The sequence below is a fragment of the Equus przewalskii genome, chromosome 4, assembly GCF_037783145.1.
Source record: "Equus przewalskii isolate Varuska chromosome 4, EquPr2, whole genome shotgun sequence".
Taxonomy (NCBI): Eukaryota; Metazoa; Chordata; class Mammalia; order Perissodactyla; family Equidae; genus Equus; species Equus przewalskii.
In genome coordinates, this window is record NC_091834.1 from 58,873,558 (window position 1) to 58,889,455 (window position 15,898).

Genomic DNA, 15,898 nt, shown 5'->3' on the forward strand with positions numbered 1-15,898 from the left:
GACATTCAAACAGTTTCAGGTTCTCTCTGCTGTCCAGGTGACAAGGATAACACTAAAGCTTATTCTGACAGACTTAGGTTCAGAAAGTGGTAGATTGAGGTTTCGGGATTAATGAAGCAAAATTTGTGGGAGATTGTGGCTGTGGTACCCAGTAAAGGTCTTCAGCAGAAGTTTTTATGGCAAATCATAAGTCTTGATGACAGTCACTAATCTTGGAGGGAACTCCTTCCCAGCTGCCATTCTTGCATTGGGAAGATGAAGTATGTGGAAGTGATGTTTTAAATGATAGTGTATACTACAGAAAAAAGGACCTAGAATGGTGTTTGTTACATAGTAGATTCTTTATAAGTGCAAGTAGCCATTATTGTTTTACTAGTTTTCATAATGATGAACCAGAGAATCATCAAAGAAGAACTAAAATGTGAACAGTGTCATAAGAGGAATGGAAATTCATAGAATTTCCCCAAGATTCTGAAAGTAGTATTTATATAATGTAAAAAAAAAATTCTTAGTTATATGTTGGCAATTGCTTATTTCTTGGGATAAAATGATATGCTTGCTAGTATTCCTTTATTAGATAGTTTTTCTTTGTTACTAGTCTCAGGGCTTCTGGTTTTTTATGAATTTGCTTTTTACTTCCAAAATTACAGTCTCCATCTTATTTATTTATTTATTTATTTTTTTGGAAGGTTTTATTTTTTTCCTTTTTCTCCCCAAAGCCCCCTGGTACATAGTTGTATATTCTTCGTTGTGGGTCCTTCTAGTTGTGGCATGTGGGACATTGCCTCAGCGTGGTTTGGTGAGCAGTGCCGTGTCCGCGCCCAGGATTCAAACCAACGAAACACTGGGCTGCCTGCAGCGGAGCGCGTGAACTTAACCACTTGGCCACAGGGCCAGCCCCTACAGTCTCCATCTTAATTAGGCAGGTCTGCTGGGCAGCTGTAACAGCTCAGAAACTTTCAGACTTGTCTTAGTTGGGTGGCTTATAAAATCCATGACATTTCTTGGCACTTGTTTTAAATATATTGCATGATGTGAATTCTTAAAAAAAAAAAAAAATCTTAGGGGCTGGCCTGGTGATGCAGTGGTTAAGTGTGCACATTCTGCTTTGGTGGCCCAGAGTTCACCGGTTTGGATCCTGGGTGCGGACGTGGCACTGCTTGACAAGCTGTGCTGTGGCAAGCGTCCCACATATAAAGTAGAGGAAGATGGGCACAGATGTTAGCTCAGGGCCAGTCTTCCTTAGCAAAAAGAGGAGGATTGGCAGCATATGTTAGCTCAGGGCTAATCTTCCTCAAAAAAAAAAAAAAATTTAGGAGAGTAGTTCTGAAGATCTTCTCTTTGGATACTGAGTATGTAAACTACTGAATATCTGGAGGGCTATTTTGATGTATCATCTACAGTTTCGATTAAAATTTTATAATGGACAGTATACTAGGAATGATTGGTTGAAATCTTGTTTCTTCATGATAGAAGAAATTAATTGCATTTTCATTGTTTTATAAAATAATATGATTAGCTTATTACCCATTCAGTACTTGACAAATACTGACAATTAAATGTTTATAATAATTAAGTGATTATAAATAAGATCTTTCATCTTTTATAAACACTGACTTTTCTCGTTGTAAAATGCCACCAGAGAACACTTTTACTTTGTAAATTAAAAGAATTGGATATGTTAAGCTTATCAAAACTGATTGATTTAAGTAATGCCTATAGTTATATTTAAGGTTGTTTTGTGTGATTGGCTGTTTGAAGGAATAAAGTAGATTAAAACTGAAATCAAACGTTTGTAAATTGAGAACTATAAATTCCGTATTATATTTCCCCTAGATTATTTTAATGTGGTATGTACGTTTATGTACACCCTAGATTTAAAAATAAGGATAATTTTTACATTCATTTCTAGTTCAACTTTTAATACGTGTGGAATTTTCTCCTCTTTAAAAGGCTGATTAATAAAAATAACTCCTGTAACACTTAATGTAAGCCAAATGCTGTTCTGAGCGTTTTTACATTTGTCAACTCACTTACTCCTATGAAGTAGGCTCTGTTATCTGCTTTTTACAGAGGTAGCACAGAGAGGTTACTTAACCTGCCTACGATTGAACAGTTTGTAAGTGGGAAAGCAGGCAGTCTGGCTCCAGCCAGTACTCTTAATCACGCTCTATACTTCTGCCTCTGAGGGTCGAAGATGTGAGCTTACCTAAATGATCTTTTTTAAAAACAACTTTATTGAAATTTAATTTACATACCAGAAATTTTATCACTTTAAAGTGTACAATCCTATCATTTTTATTATATTTACAGAATTGTGCAACCATTACCATGACCTAATTTTAGAACATTTGTATCACCCCAAAAAAGAACCTTTGTACCTATTTGTAGTCATTCTCCATTTCCCTCCCCTCTCAATCCACTAATCTAAATATCTGTCTGTGTGGATTTGCATATTTTGAACATTGCATGCAAGTGGAATCATATGTAGTCTTTTGTGACTGGCTTCTTTCACTTAAAATGCTTTCAAGGTTCATCTGTGTTGTAGTATGTATCAGTACTTCATTCCTTTTATTGTTAAATAAAATTCCATTGTATTGATTGATGTCTTTTTTTTTTTACCCCAACTTTACATTTATTAGACTTACATAAAAATTAGCAGTTTGTATGTATATTCGTTGTGTTCTTGTTTTTGTTTCGTTGGAGTGCTAGATATGTATTTGAAAATCAGAAGATTGAAAAGTAGGGCTCAGGGAACCAGTGATACTGAATCTTGTTTTCCAAATAGGACTAAAATGGGCTGTGACTCTGTTAAGTTTTTTGTTTTAGTTTATAATTTTTTGGAGCCTAAACTATGAATTGAGTTTTTTGCATAAAATAAATTATTTTCTTAACTTGAATGTTGATAGTATAAGATGTACTTCAAGGCATTTTTAAAGTAAATTCTTTTTGAGGATACTAAACAATATTGCATAAACCACATAAGGAACATGTTATGAACTGTTGTATGTGTTCATATTGTTTTTGTTCTTAAGTTTCACAAACTGGGTAGGATACCTTGAGAATTACCAGGCATTTGGGAGTTACTACAGGTTTTGGAGTGAGGGAGAATGAAAGATCTCTCATTATGGTGACTCTGGCTAGTGTGGACCTCTTTGACTATCTTTATGTTTTTGGCTTTCTCTTCTCTAAAGCTTTATTTATCATTGCGTTGCATCCCTGGTTTTGGACAGAGGTAGTTTAAGGCATTTAAACTGCTTAATATATGGAATTGCTCCAATTGCTTATATATATCTATATATGATATGTATCTTGATATACAGATATCTATATATATATTTCCTAATAGGTGAAATTGCCAAAAACCAATTTTGAATTTATAATACTGAATTTCTAATTCTCTTTTACTGATTGTCATTGAGGGAAAAAAGACACAAAGGCTTAATTTAAATGATTAGGGCATGATGGTTATAACTTATGTGTATATGGCAATAAATTTCTTTAAAGCCAATTACGTTCATTTTGTATCTGATTTGCTAAGTAATAGTTTCAGGAAATTCATAATATTTTGTTTCTAAAGTATAAGTATATTTATATATACTTTGAACTAGCTCATACTCCTTGTAGATAAACACTGAAGTGTAAGATGAAGCATTTTTTTATAGTTCCATACAACTTGTATCATTGAGTATTTTCCATTCAGTTTCTTTTTTTTCCCCACCAGCTTTATTGAGGTATAATTGAGAGGTAAAATTGTAAGATATTTAAAGTGTACATTGTGGTGATTTGATATATGTATACGTTGGGAAAGGATTCCTCCCGTCTAGTTAATTAACACATCCATCAACTCACATATTTATCTTTCTTTTTTTGTGAGAAGATTTAAGTTCTACTCTCTTAACAAATTTTAATTATACAATACAGTGTTATTAACTATAGTCACCATGTTATACATTAGATCCTCAGACCTTATTCATCTTGTAGCTGAAACTTTGTCCCCTTTTACCAACCTCTCCCTATTTCCCCCACCCCTGGCCCCCTGGCAACCACTTTTCTACACTCTGTTTCTATGAGTTTGACTTTTTATTTAGGTTACACATATAAGTGATACCGTGCGGTATTTGTCTTTTTCTGTCTGGCTTATTTCACTTAGCACAATGCCCTCAAGGTTCAGCCATATTGTTGCAAATGGCAGGATTTCCTTCTTTCTTATGGCTGAATAATATTGCATTGTATATATTGTACCACATCTTTATCCATTCATCCGGTGACACTTAGATTGTTTCCATATCTTGCTTGTTGTGAATAATGCTGCAGTGAACATGGAAGTGCAGATGTCTCTTCTATATCCTGTTTTCATTTCTTTTGGATTTATACCCAGAAGTGGGATTGCTGGATCATATGTTAGTTTATTTTTAATTTTTTGAGGAACCTCCCTGTTATTTTCCATAGTGCCTGCACCAATTTACATTCCCACCAACAGTGTTCAGGGGTTTCCTTTTCTCCACATCTTCTCAACTCTTTGTTTTCTCTTGTTTTTTTGATGATAGCCATTCTAACAGGTGTAAGGTGATATCTCATTGTGGTTTTGATTTGTAAATCACTGATGATTAGTGATGTTGAGCACCTTTTCATGTACCTGTTGGCCATTTGTATGTTATCTTTGGAAAAATGTCTGTTTGGTTCTCTGCCCATTTTTTATTTGTTTATTTTTTGAGGAAGATTAGCATCTAATCCTCCTCTTTTTGCTGAGGAAGATTGGTTCTGAGCTAGCATCTATGCCCATCTTCCTCTACTTTATGTGTGGGTTGCCTGCCACAGTATGGCTCAATAAACAGTGGGTAGATCCACACCTGGCATCTGAACCGGTGAACCCTGGGCCACCAAAGCAGAGTGTATGAACTTAACTGCTGCACCACTGGGCTGGGCCCTCTGCCCATTTTTAAATTGGATTTTATTTTTATTACTTTTTTTTTTTTGCTATTGAGTTATGTAAATTATATATAATTTTGGATAGTAACCTCTTATCAGTTATTTGATTTGCCCATATTTTCTCCCATTCTGGAAGTTTCTTCTTCATTTTGTTGATGGTTTCCTTTGCTGTGCAGAGTTTTTTTAGTTTGATGTGGTCCCACTTGTTTATTTTTGCTTTTGGTGTCAAATCCAAAAAAATCATTGCCAATGCCAATGTCAGGGAGCTTACTCCCTGTATGTTTTCTTCTAGGAGTTTTATGGTTTCAGGTCTTAAATTTAAGTCTTTAATCCATTTTGAGTTGATTTTTGTGTATGGTGTAAGGTAGTGGTCCAGTTTCATTCTTTTGTATGTGGCTGTCCAGTTTTCCCAGCACCGTTTATTGAAGAGATTATCCTTCTCCCATTGTATATTCTTGGCTCCTTTGTTGTAAATTAATTGATTATTTATGCATGGGTTTATTTCTGGGCTTTCTATTCTGTTCCATTGATCTATGTGTAACTTATGTTACATAGCCACGTGTAACGTAGATCATTATAACAATACACACAAACCATCCAATTTCATTAAAATAAAAGGCAACTTAATATAAGTAAAATTACGTTATCCTAAATCTTTTCTTCTTATTCCCTGCCTCTTTAAAAATGTATGTGAAACCCAGTGTTAAAAATTACTTGTCCATGGAATGTATACATGTTTAGGAAATTATTTAGACATTAGATATGTTTGTAGCCTTTCTTCCCTCTTCTCTACTCCAACCAAAAAATTTCTTTGGATCTGCCGTTTTCTTATAAAGGTAGAATTTAAGTGTATTTGCTCATAGGAGATTTACATTTAGTTAGTAAAGTAGTCCTCGTTACATTTTATTGCATTTAAACTTTGCTTTCTTTGAATACGAACAATAGTTCCTCTTCATGGAAATTTTCTTAGTGAATTTCTTGCTTTTGTTGTTCTTTGTTTAAATAAAAGTATAAGGTTTTCTCAAGATAATTTTGAAGTTTATTACTGAAGAGGTTATATGAATATTTGATCTTTAAAGATGTTTAAATTCAGAGATCTAAAATAAATTATGATTTCTGTCAGGTTAGTTTATAAAAACAAAAAAGCCAGCTGCAACTTAAATAGGTTTTTATCAGGGCAATGCTAATGAAACAAATAATTGCCTAATTATTGTGGTAATTATTTATTTATTTTGCCTTTTAGCCCATTATTTTAATGCCATGAAGACAGTTTATTATTGTACATTGTTGTCTGTTATATATTTTGTCTGAACCAGAGAACATGCATTTATATTCTATGTGGCTATCTGCATAGCTCAGTATTGTAGTTGATTTCAAGAAGCAGAGTGTTTGAGAAAGTCCAGGCTAAGTCAGATGAATGAGATTTACTTTAAAATCTCCTAGCAATTTCTCTGAACAACATAATCCTTTTGCCACTAATTTGCTATTTAGAGTATTCAGGTACTAATTTACTAAAGTTTACCACTGTTTACATTTGAATCCAGAGTACCACACTTGTTTTCTGGACAGTAGTCAGTGATACCGTACCTGGTTTCTTTAGATACATTGGTATTCATTGGTAATCAGTTAATTTTGTCTTTTTTTTTAACATGGGAATAAATGTATTCTGTTACTTTAGATATTTTTAGTACATGATTAGCCACAGAGATAGGTGATTTACAGTCTTTTTATCTGGTTGTTCCTATTTGAGAGTTTTATGACTTGGGAGAATTGATAATAGTGGCTCGTGGTAGCAGTGATCCTTAAACCTAGTAGGAGAGGGAAGAGTCTGCGGCATGAATCTGAAATATCCAAGTCTCTTAGTCTCCTTTTGCCTGCATTTTTTAATTGTTCTTATCTTTGTTTTAATATTAGAATTAGGCACTTTTGGCATGATTTGCAAACACTGTGATCAGATGAATATTTATCCCAAATTTCAAGTGTTTTTCAAAGATTGTGTTGTAGATTTTACTCTTTTAAGAAAAGTTATTTTTTTAAAGAAAGCATGATTCTTAGTTGTTTGTATGTACACTAAGGGCTTTGATGCCATTTTCATGCTCAGGAAGACTTAAGCACATTGAAGATGCCTATGCTTCGCTCAGACATGAGAACTAGAGGCCTGAAGAAGAATCTCTACTTTATTGTGCCTCTTGAAAATAGGCTTGGATACTGAGAAGCTGTCAGATGCCTTTATGGGTACCAGAAAAAGATTCTAAGACTCTCAAGTTACAGTTAGAATTAATTTGTGACTTAATTCTGTAGAGTTAGCTGACTCATAGATAATGCAATTAGTTCATGTTTTGCATTTAGTTGCTTGCCAATCTTTTCTTGTTCTTGCCCCATAGGTTTTTTAGAAGGCTATTTACCAACTGTAGAACTTCGTTAATTATGGAATCAGAAACTAGTTTTTGCCTCTGGGCAATCTAGTCTTTGTCCTGAGGAGAGATACCTGGATTAAATCTGTAGCCTATTTAGAGTGCCAAGAGAACTTTTGGTAAAACTAAAAGTAAAAAATGTAAAAACTATTTAGAAACCTCTCTGGCTGTTTTTATACATCTGTCAGATTTTTACAAGAATCATTGAATTTTTTTTTTAAAGATTTTATTTGTCCTTTTTCTTCCCTGGTACGTAGTTATATATTTTTAGTTGTGGGTCCTTCTAGTTGTGGCATGTGGGATGCCGCCTCAGCATGGCTTGATAAGCCATGCCATGTCCGCGCCCAGGATCCTATCCCGCGAAACCTTGGGCCCCAGTAGCGGAGCGCATGAACTTAACCACTTGGCCGTGGGGCCAGCCCCATGAATCGTTGAATTTTGACAACAGTTATAGCAGAGGGAATAAGTATTATCTGCTCTCTTTGGTAGTGTGGCTTTGGTGGTGGAAAAGCATTTGGCTTTGTATAACGATTGTTGGTTAATGTTGCAAATTGACTAAGGCAAACATTTGCTTTGAGCAAAATGAAACCAACAGAGTGTATCTGACCACCATTGTGATAAGCTTTTTAATGAAGTATAGATACAATATAGCAATTTTTGTATTATAGGAAGATAATTAAAATGGTATTCTACCTGTAAGTAAAAAGTTTGGCTGTGTTATTTTATATAAATCAAAGTGACTTATAAATACTGTGTAACATTTGATACATTTAAGTTGGCAGTTTTCTTTTGTTTTTGTTGTTGGTAGGTGGGTGGTGCTTTCTTAGCGGGAAATTTTAAAATTATTTTTTTAACAAAAACAGTTTGTCTTAATTTATCAATTTTTCTGATGTATAGTTTCCCATAACAAAGTACCTCCATATGCGTTGTTACATTTGAGTCTCATAATTTTATAAACTAGGCAAAAAAGCCTTATTATGTCCATTTTACAGATTATAAAACAGGCTTAGAGAGGAGCTTGATCAGGTTCTCATAAGTTGCTTGTGTGAATTGATGTGATAAATTTTTTTTAACTTTTAGATTATTTGTTTAAAGTAGAATATTCTATGTTAAATAGAAATACATTTTATTTATTGCATTTATTACTTGTTTTTTATTTGTTTCTGTTTCTTTGAATATTGTTCATGCCTCTGAGTCACAGTGGCAGGAGCATTAGGAACACTGCTTTAGGCATGTGTCTTAACTTAGTGCTTTGTTGTAATTATCAGTGGCTCTTAGTTATCTCTGCTGGAAGAAGCATATGTTAACGTTGGTAATATCATATGAAACCTGATTTGTCATTGGGGTGACGTTGAAAAGCAAGATGTGAAAAATGAAAGTGACTGATTTTTACATTTTTTTCTCATTTTTGTTGTCTGCCCTCTGGTGGAGAAGTTAGTGAAATCAACAAGCAAGTGTATGAAAAGCCAAGAAAAAAAATCGATAGTTTAATTTAGTATATGAAAAGTTGAATATATGTTACAAATTTGGGTTTAGTTTTTAGTGTTAGCTTATAAACTTTGGAGGGGACAAATGTGGGATTAAAATATGCAAATTTGTCTTAATTATATTTCTGTTTCTCAAAATACTTTGTTGTTTTTAAGGGTCTTATTGAAGTATCACAGAGTTTAAAAATGGAAAATGAAGAGTTTAAGAAGAGATACAATGATGCCACATCCAAAGCTCTCCAGCTTGAGGAAGATATTGTGTCAGTGACACATAAAGCAATTGAAAAAGAAACTGAATTAGACAGGTATTTCTGATGCTTTTAAAAAAATACTTTTATATTTTAACAGAGGGCTTTTTGTTTATACTAATGTTACTTGAACTTAATTCAGTTTAAAGGACAAACTCAGGAAGGCACAGTATGAAAGAGAACAACTTGAATGTCAGTTGAAGACGGAAAAGGATGAGAAGGAACTTTATAAGGTAATTTATTTTTTCCATTTCTATTAGTTATCTATTGCTGTGTTATAAATTACCCCAAAACTTAGTGGTCAGGTCAGGAATTTGGGAGCATCTTAGCTTTTCGGTTCCGGCTTAGTTGCACTCAGGATGTTGGCAAGGGCTGCAGTCAGCTAAAGGCTTGATTGGACCTTGAGCATCTCTCGTCAAGGTGGCTCACTCACATGACGTTTGGCAGGAGCCCCTTCAGTTTCTTAATGTGTGGGCTCTTCAATGGCTGTGGAATATCCTCACAACATGGCAGCCAACTTCCCTCAGAGTGATCTATCCAAGAGACAGCAAGGAGGAAGTCACAGTGCATTTTATGATCTAGTCTCCGAAGCTGTACACTGATCTTCTACTTTATCTTATTCATTAGAAGCAAGTCACTTGATCCAGCTGACACTCAAGGAGAGGAGAATTAGGCTCCATTTCCAGAAGAAAGGAGTATCAAAGGATTTGGGGACATATTTTAAAACTACCTCATTGTGTATTGTCCCTAAAAATTAGTTTTCAGGGGATTAATTTGCTGGTATTTTAGATACTTAGCAGTAATGTGAAATAAGTCAAAGTTTAAATGGTAACAAGATACCTGTTTATCAGAATTTACATAATTATTTTCCCGTTTTAAGAACATATAAACGTTAGGGAGAGCATTAATTTATTTCAGTGATCATCATGTTGTAGAATTTGACTTTTGGAATAATCTTCAGAGACTGTCATTTTAAAAAAGATATCCTCACTGCTAACAAATCTTCGTATTTTGAAGTTTTTGTTCCTTTCCTTTTTAAGTGATTCTGAAATAGGATAGTTAGCTTAATTGTCAATAATGTTTTGAATGCACATTGAGACTTATCTTAGGTGGCTCCTAAGCCATTCCTGAAGGCAGTTCCAGATGAGGAATTTCAAGAACATTCTGAGTTTGTCAGTATTATTCAGTTAGATTCAGTCTCTTGATTAGAATAGGAGAGGGCAACACTCTTATATTATGGTATATATTTGATTAAAGATAAAAACATATAATTCTACATATTTTCAGTATTTGAGAATCACAATATTTGCACTAAGAAACTAGAATGTGATTTGTTGTATTGCCAGTGGGTTTTTTCCTTATTAGTTTTGGTGGTGGTTTGTTTTTTTTTTATAGATAAGAGTTAAAAAATATTGAATCCACTATGTACCTCAGAGCAGAGCCTGGATAGGGACATTTTGCAAATCATGGATTATACCTATTCTATTTTTTGGAACAACTCTTCTGCAGAGATTGAGAGAGAGAGAAAGAATTGTGTGTGTGTGTGTGTGTGTGTATCACCCCCAAAACAGGAAGAAAAATAGTGAAGATTCACTGGTGGATGATTTTATGATTTGACTCTTTAAGAAAAAGTGCCCAAAAATAATGTTTAGTTTTTGACCAAGATTTTGTGAAAAAGAGGAGTAATACAGATATCTAGAGGAAGAATTAACGCAATTGGATTACCATTTATACGGTGTTTTTGCAAATTACCTTCAAATGCATTTTTTTAAAGTTATAAAGCATTTTTTAACTAAGTGAAAATTTGGCATCTATAATAATTTTTTGTTTAATGTTACTATGAATTTCAGTGAGAGTGTTTCAGTTTTATTGATAGGAAAAGACCTGGGCATTATTTTTCTGTGGAGAATTAAGTGCTTTCCATGTTGTTTTTCTATTACCACAGTGGGAGATTATAGTAAAGTAAATAGAATGTCTATGTCTTCAGTCATTTTAATTCAATAGTAAATGAAATGAAATATAAAGGCATGCTAGTTAGTATTGGGAAGGGTTTAGGAAGGTCCTAAGTAAACTAGTGATGCTGGAGAGGTGTAATGATAACTAGGATGACTTATTTTGGAAAACCTAACCCTAAGGCTGTCACCTTTCCACTCTGCCTTTCTTTTCTCTCTTCTATCCTGAGAACAGGACTTCTGGTGTTTTATAGAGGGTTGCAAGCACATTTTAGGGTAAATCCAGCATTTGTTTTTCCTTTACTGCTCTAAATTATTTATCCCTTATATTATCCCTTGTTTTGTCTCACTTTCTGCGAAGACTTTCTGTCTCTCTGTTGTACACCTGAATGAGTCCTTTGCAAAAGAGTTGGCAGGCAGGAAGGAAGAGAAAGGATGAGGTGGCTTGGGGATTTATTCTTTTACAGTGCCAATATCTCCAGTTTCTATTAGCATTAGCAGTTGGGTTCAAAGTGACATTAAAATTCCTGTTTGAATACTACTCTCCCCCAACCTCCCAGTGTTCTGAACAGTAGTATTTTATTTGAATGTGTGTACCTCAAAAATCAGAAGTAAACTTTTCCTTTGAGATTTTTGTTTTGTGTTTTTTCAGCATGGAGATTCCATTTACCGAGTGTGGTAAGACCTCCTACTGTGCTGTTAACCTCAGAAAACATACTTTCCTGTCCAAATTGTTCACATAAATAACCAGAGAGATTGCTTATGTCTCTCTCCTTCAGCCCCTATTGGATCATATGACTCATCCCTGCCCTATTAGAATTTAGAGGAATTGGTAAAACACTTTGATGAGCTAATGATTATGAAAATTAGGTAGTGTTTCTAAAGTGATGCTGCAAAGGTCTTGTCTGCTGATACCTTCATAGAATCCGGAGTTATATTCTATCCTTGTCAACAGGAATTAGTCTTTCAGCATTCTATACATTTAAAGAGCAAAGTGCAAAAAGTATGTTAATTTGTTTTTCTGTGGTACTCTTAACCAAAGCACGATACTCTTTATAGTGGAAACTAGATATCTGTGCTCTTTATAATTTCATTTATGGAATTTGATTTGTGTATCTGTTGTGAGTAAATGAGCAGCAGCAGCCAAAGTTCCTGGAAAAATCAATATAGTTGGGTTAATTAATCAACAAATATATTTTTAGGCACACAGGAAGTAAATGACATAGTACTTGTCACAAGCAAAGAATTGCTTTGCTTAAGATGTTGTTCTTGAATGTCTGCCTTTAGTTTTCCAGAATGTAGTCATGCCTTTATATCTGAATATGCTTTTAACATAATCTGTTTCCCCAAAAGAACAATCAAATCCATGTGCAATTTTAAAGAGAACTTAAAATGATTAAATCAAAGGAAAAGACTTTAGAATTAATCTCTATGGAAAATTTTTTTTAAAAGATCAGAAAAGCTGTGTTCTGCTCCCACATGCTTATTAGCTAGTCATTTAGCAGAACTTGGGTCTCCTGACTCCTAGTCTCATAAGTCTTCTCTTGCCTTGATCATATTTGGGTTAGTGATAAACAGTGGTATTTTAAAGTTTGACTTATGAAGTTAGAATATTCTTGACATTTTTGAACACTGTTACAGGTACATTTGAAGAATACGGAAATAGAAAATACCAAGCTTGTGTCGGAGGTCCAGACTTTAAAGAATTTAGATGGGAACAAAGAAAGCATGATTACTCATTTCAAAGAAGAGATTGGCAGACTTCAGCTCTGTTTGGCTGAAAAGGAAAATCTGCAAAGGGCTTTCTTGCTTACAGCCTCAAGTAAGGTAAGTACTTTTGCAATATGTATTTGAAGATTGTAAAACATATCTCTGTTATATGTAAACAGTATGGTGGTTTTTATTTTTAATCTCCCCTCTGCCTAAAATTTTTTTGAAAAAGTCCTAATTTACAGAACAGTTGGAAGACTAGAACAGTGAATACATATGTATCCTCAAATATTTTGCCATCTTTATCTCCCTCATTTATGTGCCTTTTTTTTTTGAGCCCTTTGAAAGTTAGTTGCAGGTCTTAGGACATTTCACCCTCAACACTTCAGTATGTCTCTCCTATCAACAAGTACATTTTTCTTTATAATCCTAATACCATTATCACACCCAAGAAATTTAACATTGGTATGATAATATTCATTCTTTTATATAGTTTTAGTCTACATTCAAATTGTCCCAAATATATTTGTATATAACCTTTAAAATTTCTTGATCCAGTGGTAGTGAAAGATCATACATTAATTTGATTATTTTTGTGTTCCTGGTCTACTCTGATTTAGAATAGTGTCCCTATACTTTTTGTCTTTGTTGTTGTTGTTGTTGAGGAAGATTAGCCCTGAGGTAACATCTGTGCCGATCTTCCTCCACTTTTATACGTGAGTCACCGCCACAGCATGGCTGGCAAGCAATGTAGGTCTGTGCCCAGGATCCCAACCCACAAACCTGGGCTGCTGAAGCGCAGCGTGCCACACTTAACCACCATGCTGTGGGGCCAGTCCCATACTTTTATCTGTTATGACATTGATGTTTTTGAAGAATCCAGGCTTGTCTGAGACAATGTTCCATAATCTAGATTTGTCTATTGTTTCTTTGTGACTGGATTCAGATCAAACATTTTTGGCAAGAAAAGGCATAGATGATGTTTTGTATATTCTATTGCAGTCATATCAAGAGTCACATAATGTCACTTCCACTCTTGATGGTGTTAGGTTTAATCATTTGTTTCAAGTTATGTCTGCCTCTCTTTCCATTATATCTATGCCTTTCCCTCTTTGTGATTATTGAGTAGTTTGTGGGATTATACTGTGATATCATGTGAACATCCTATTCCCCAATAGCCTTTCACTCCATGGTTTTTATCCCTGATGATCCTCACCTGCATCAGTTATTACATTAATGATTGCAAAATGGTGATCTAAAAAGTTCTATCATTTCTTTTACTTTTATTAGTAGATATTCTTTTATAATGAGGAGGTTCCCTGTTGCCCACTCCCCTTTTTTTATACACTGTGGACTTAGGGATTGTTTTTTGTTCAGTGTATTGTACATTATCATTATTATTCTTTTTCTTACCCAAATTGTCCCATATTTTCCCAGGGGGAGCCTTTTCAAACTTGTTTTTTCGCTCTTTTTGATATGTCCCCCTAATGCTTTGAATATTTCCTTGCTTTGTGGCACAACTGTATGTTAGAGCTTTAGGTTCTGCCCCAGAACTGGTATTAGTCATTTCTCCAAGGATCCCTGCTTTTTCAGTAGGGAATGATATTTTGAAACCAAGAACTAGATCTGTTTCTACTAGGGGTTGTTGCTGCTGTATACATTCATTGGACAGACATTTTAAAAGTGTTGAATTTATATTGATATGCCCAATTCACATCTACTGCCTTAAGGTTCTTTCTTATCTTTCTCCATTCCATATTTACGTATCTCTTCTCCCAGTGTGAGAACCCTTGTTTCCAAAACATCATTATATTTATTCATTTTTTGCCCAGCTACACACACCAATAGTTTCAGAATAATTACGTCAATGCCACTTCCAACAATAAGTCTACCAAATAAAATTAAGATCTTTTGCAGCTTTGTTTTCTTAGAATATGTTTCACTAAAGATATACAGAGTACTGTGTTCAAAAGTTATTTGAATTAATTTTTCAACATACTTATGCTATGAATTTGTAATACAGTTTATTTTTTGTTGTATTTAATTTTAAGATTTGTTTTTATTCTTCTGACCTTTTGATTTAATTTTTTGAATATGTAAAATAGTTGCATCATTCAAAAGTCAAAATGATTTAAAAAAATTTACTCTCTCTCAATCTCTTCCCTCAAAAATTCCTTTCTTACCTATACCCATAGGTAAACATTTTCATTAGTTTCCAGTTTATCCTTCTTATGTTTCTTTTTGCAAAACTAAGCTTACATGGACCTGCATGAGTACACACTCTTCTCTATCCCCTTCTTTCTTAAAAAAAAAAAAAGGCGCCATGCTATATATACTCTTTTGCACCTTGGTTTTTTTCACTGAACAATATAAACTGGAAATTATTCCATATCAATTTATAGAGATCTTCCTAAGTTTTTAAAAATAGCTAATACTACATTGTGTTGATTTACCTTGATTTATTCATTAACTTTTGTGGATGCATATTATGTTGTTTTCAGTAGTTCGCTATTAAGTACACTCAGACATAGTTAATACAACACCTAAAATGTCAGATATGTATGATGTTTAGAATTAATAAGACCCAAGTTAATTTTCAGGGTATTTAATGTAGCAAATTGCAAATGCAAAGGTGAAAAATATATTTGATTGTTATTTAATAAGATGCTAAAAATTTCTCTAAGCATCTTTTTCATACTTAAGCCAGACGTCTGTCAGGAAAAACATTGGTATAGAAATACCTGGGAAAAATGACTCTGAATTGTTAAAACTTTTTTTAAAATATGAAAGACAATATGAGGTCTTGGTTATAAAAGAAAAAATTCAAATAATGCATGAGGGTACACAGTAAAAGTAACCCTCATCGTTTCCCAGATGTTATCATTATAGAATTTTTAATTTTTCTAGAAATCTATGAATGTGCACATAATATTTATATTTTAACAAAAATGAGAATATATATAGTATTCCAAAACCTTTTAAAAAAAATTTATGGACTGTCTAGACATCTTGCAGTATGAGTGCATGTACAAATCTTCCTCGTTCATTATGTTTCTGCATAGTATCCATCCTTTTATTTACTAGCTGTGTACTGTGTAATTGTTTTTAGTTATGTGCAGTCCTTAGTTATTATAAACATGCTGCAGTAAACGTTC

The 15,898-nt window shown here is 33.8% G+C and overlaps 1 protein-coding gene across 4 annotated transcripts in view; it reads left to right on the forward strand.

Moving 5' to 3' along the window:
• TAX1BP1 (Tax1 binding protein 1) overlaps positions 1 to 15,898 on the forward strand; it is a 78,708-nt gene that overhangs the window by 27,678 nt on the left and 35,132 nt on the right. For all 4 annotated transcript variants that reach the window (XM_008517869.2, XM_070617569.1, XM_070617568.1 and 1 more), the window contains exons 6-8: positions 8,990 to 9,138; positions 9,224 to 9,314; positions 12,675 to 12,860. In XM_008517869.2, the coding sequence (XP_008516091.1) occupies positions 8,990 to 9,138; positions 9,224 to 9,314; positions 12,675 to 12,860 (426 nt within the window). The remainder of the gene's footprint in view (positions 1 to 8,989; positions 9,139 to 9,223; positions 9,315 to 12,674; positions 12,861 to 15,898) is intronic.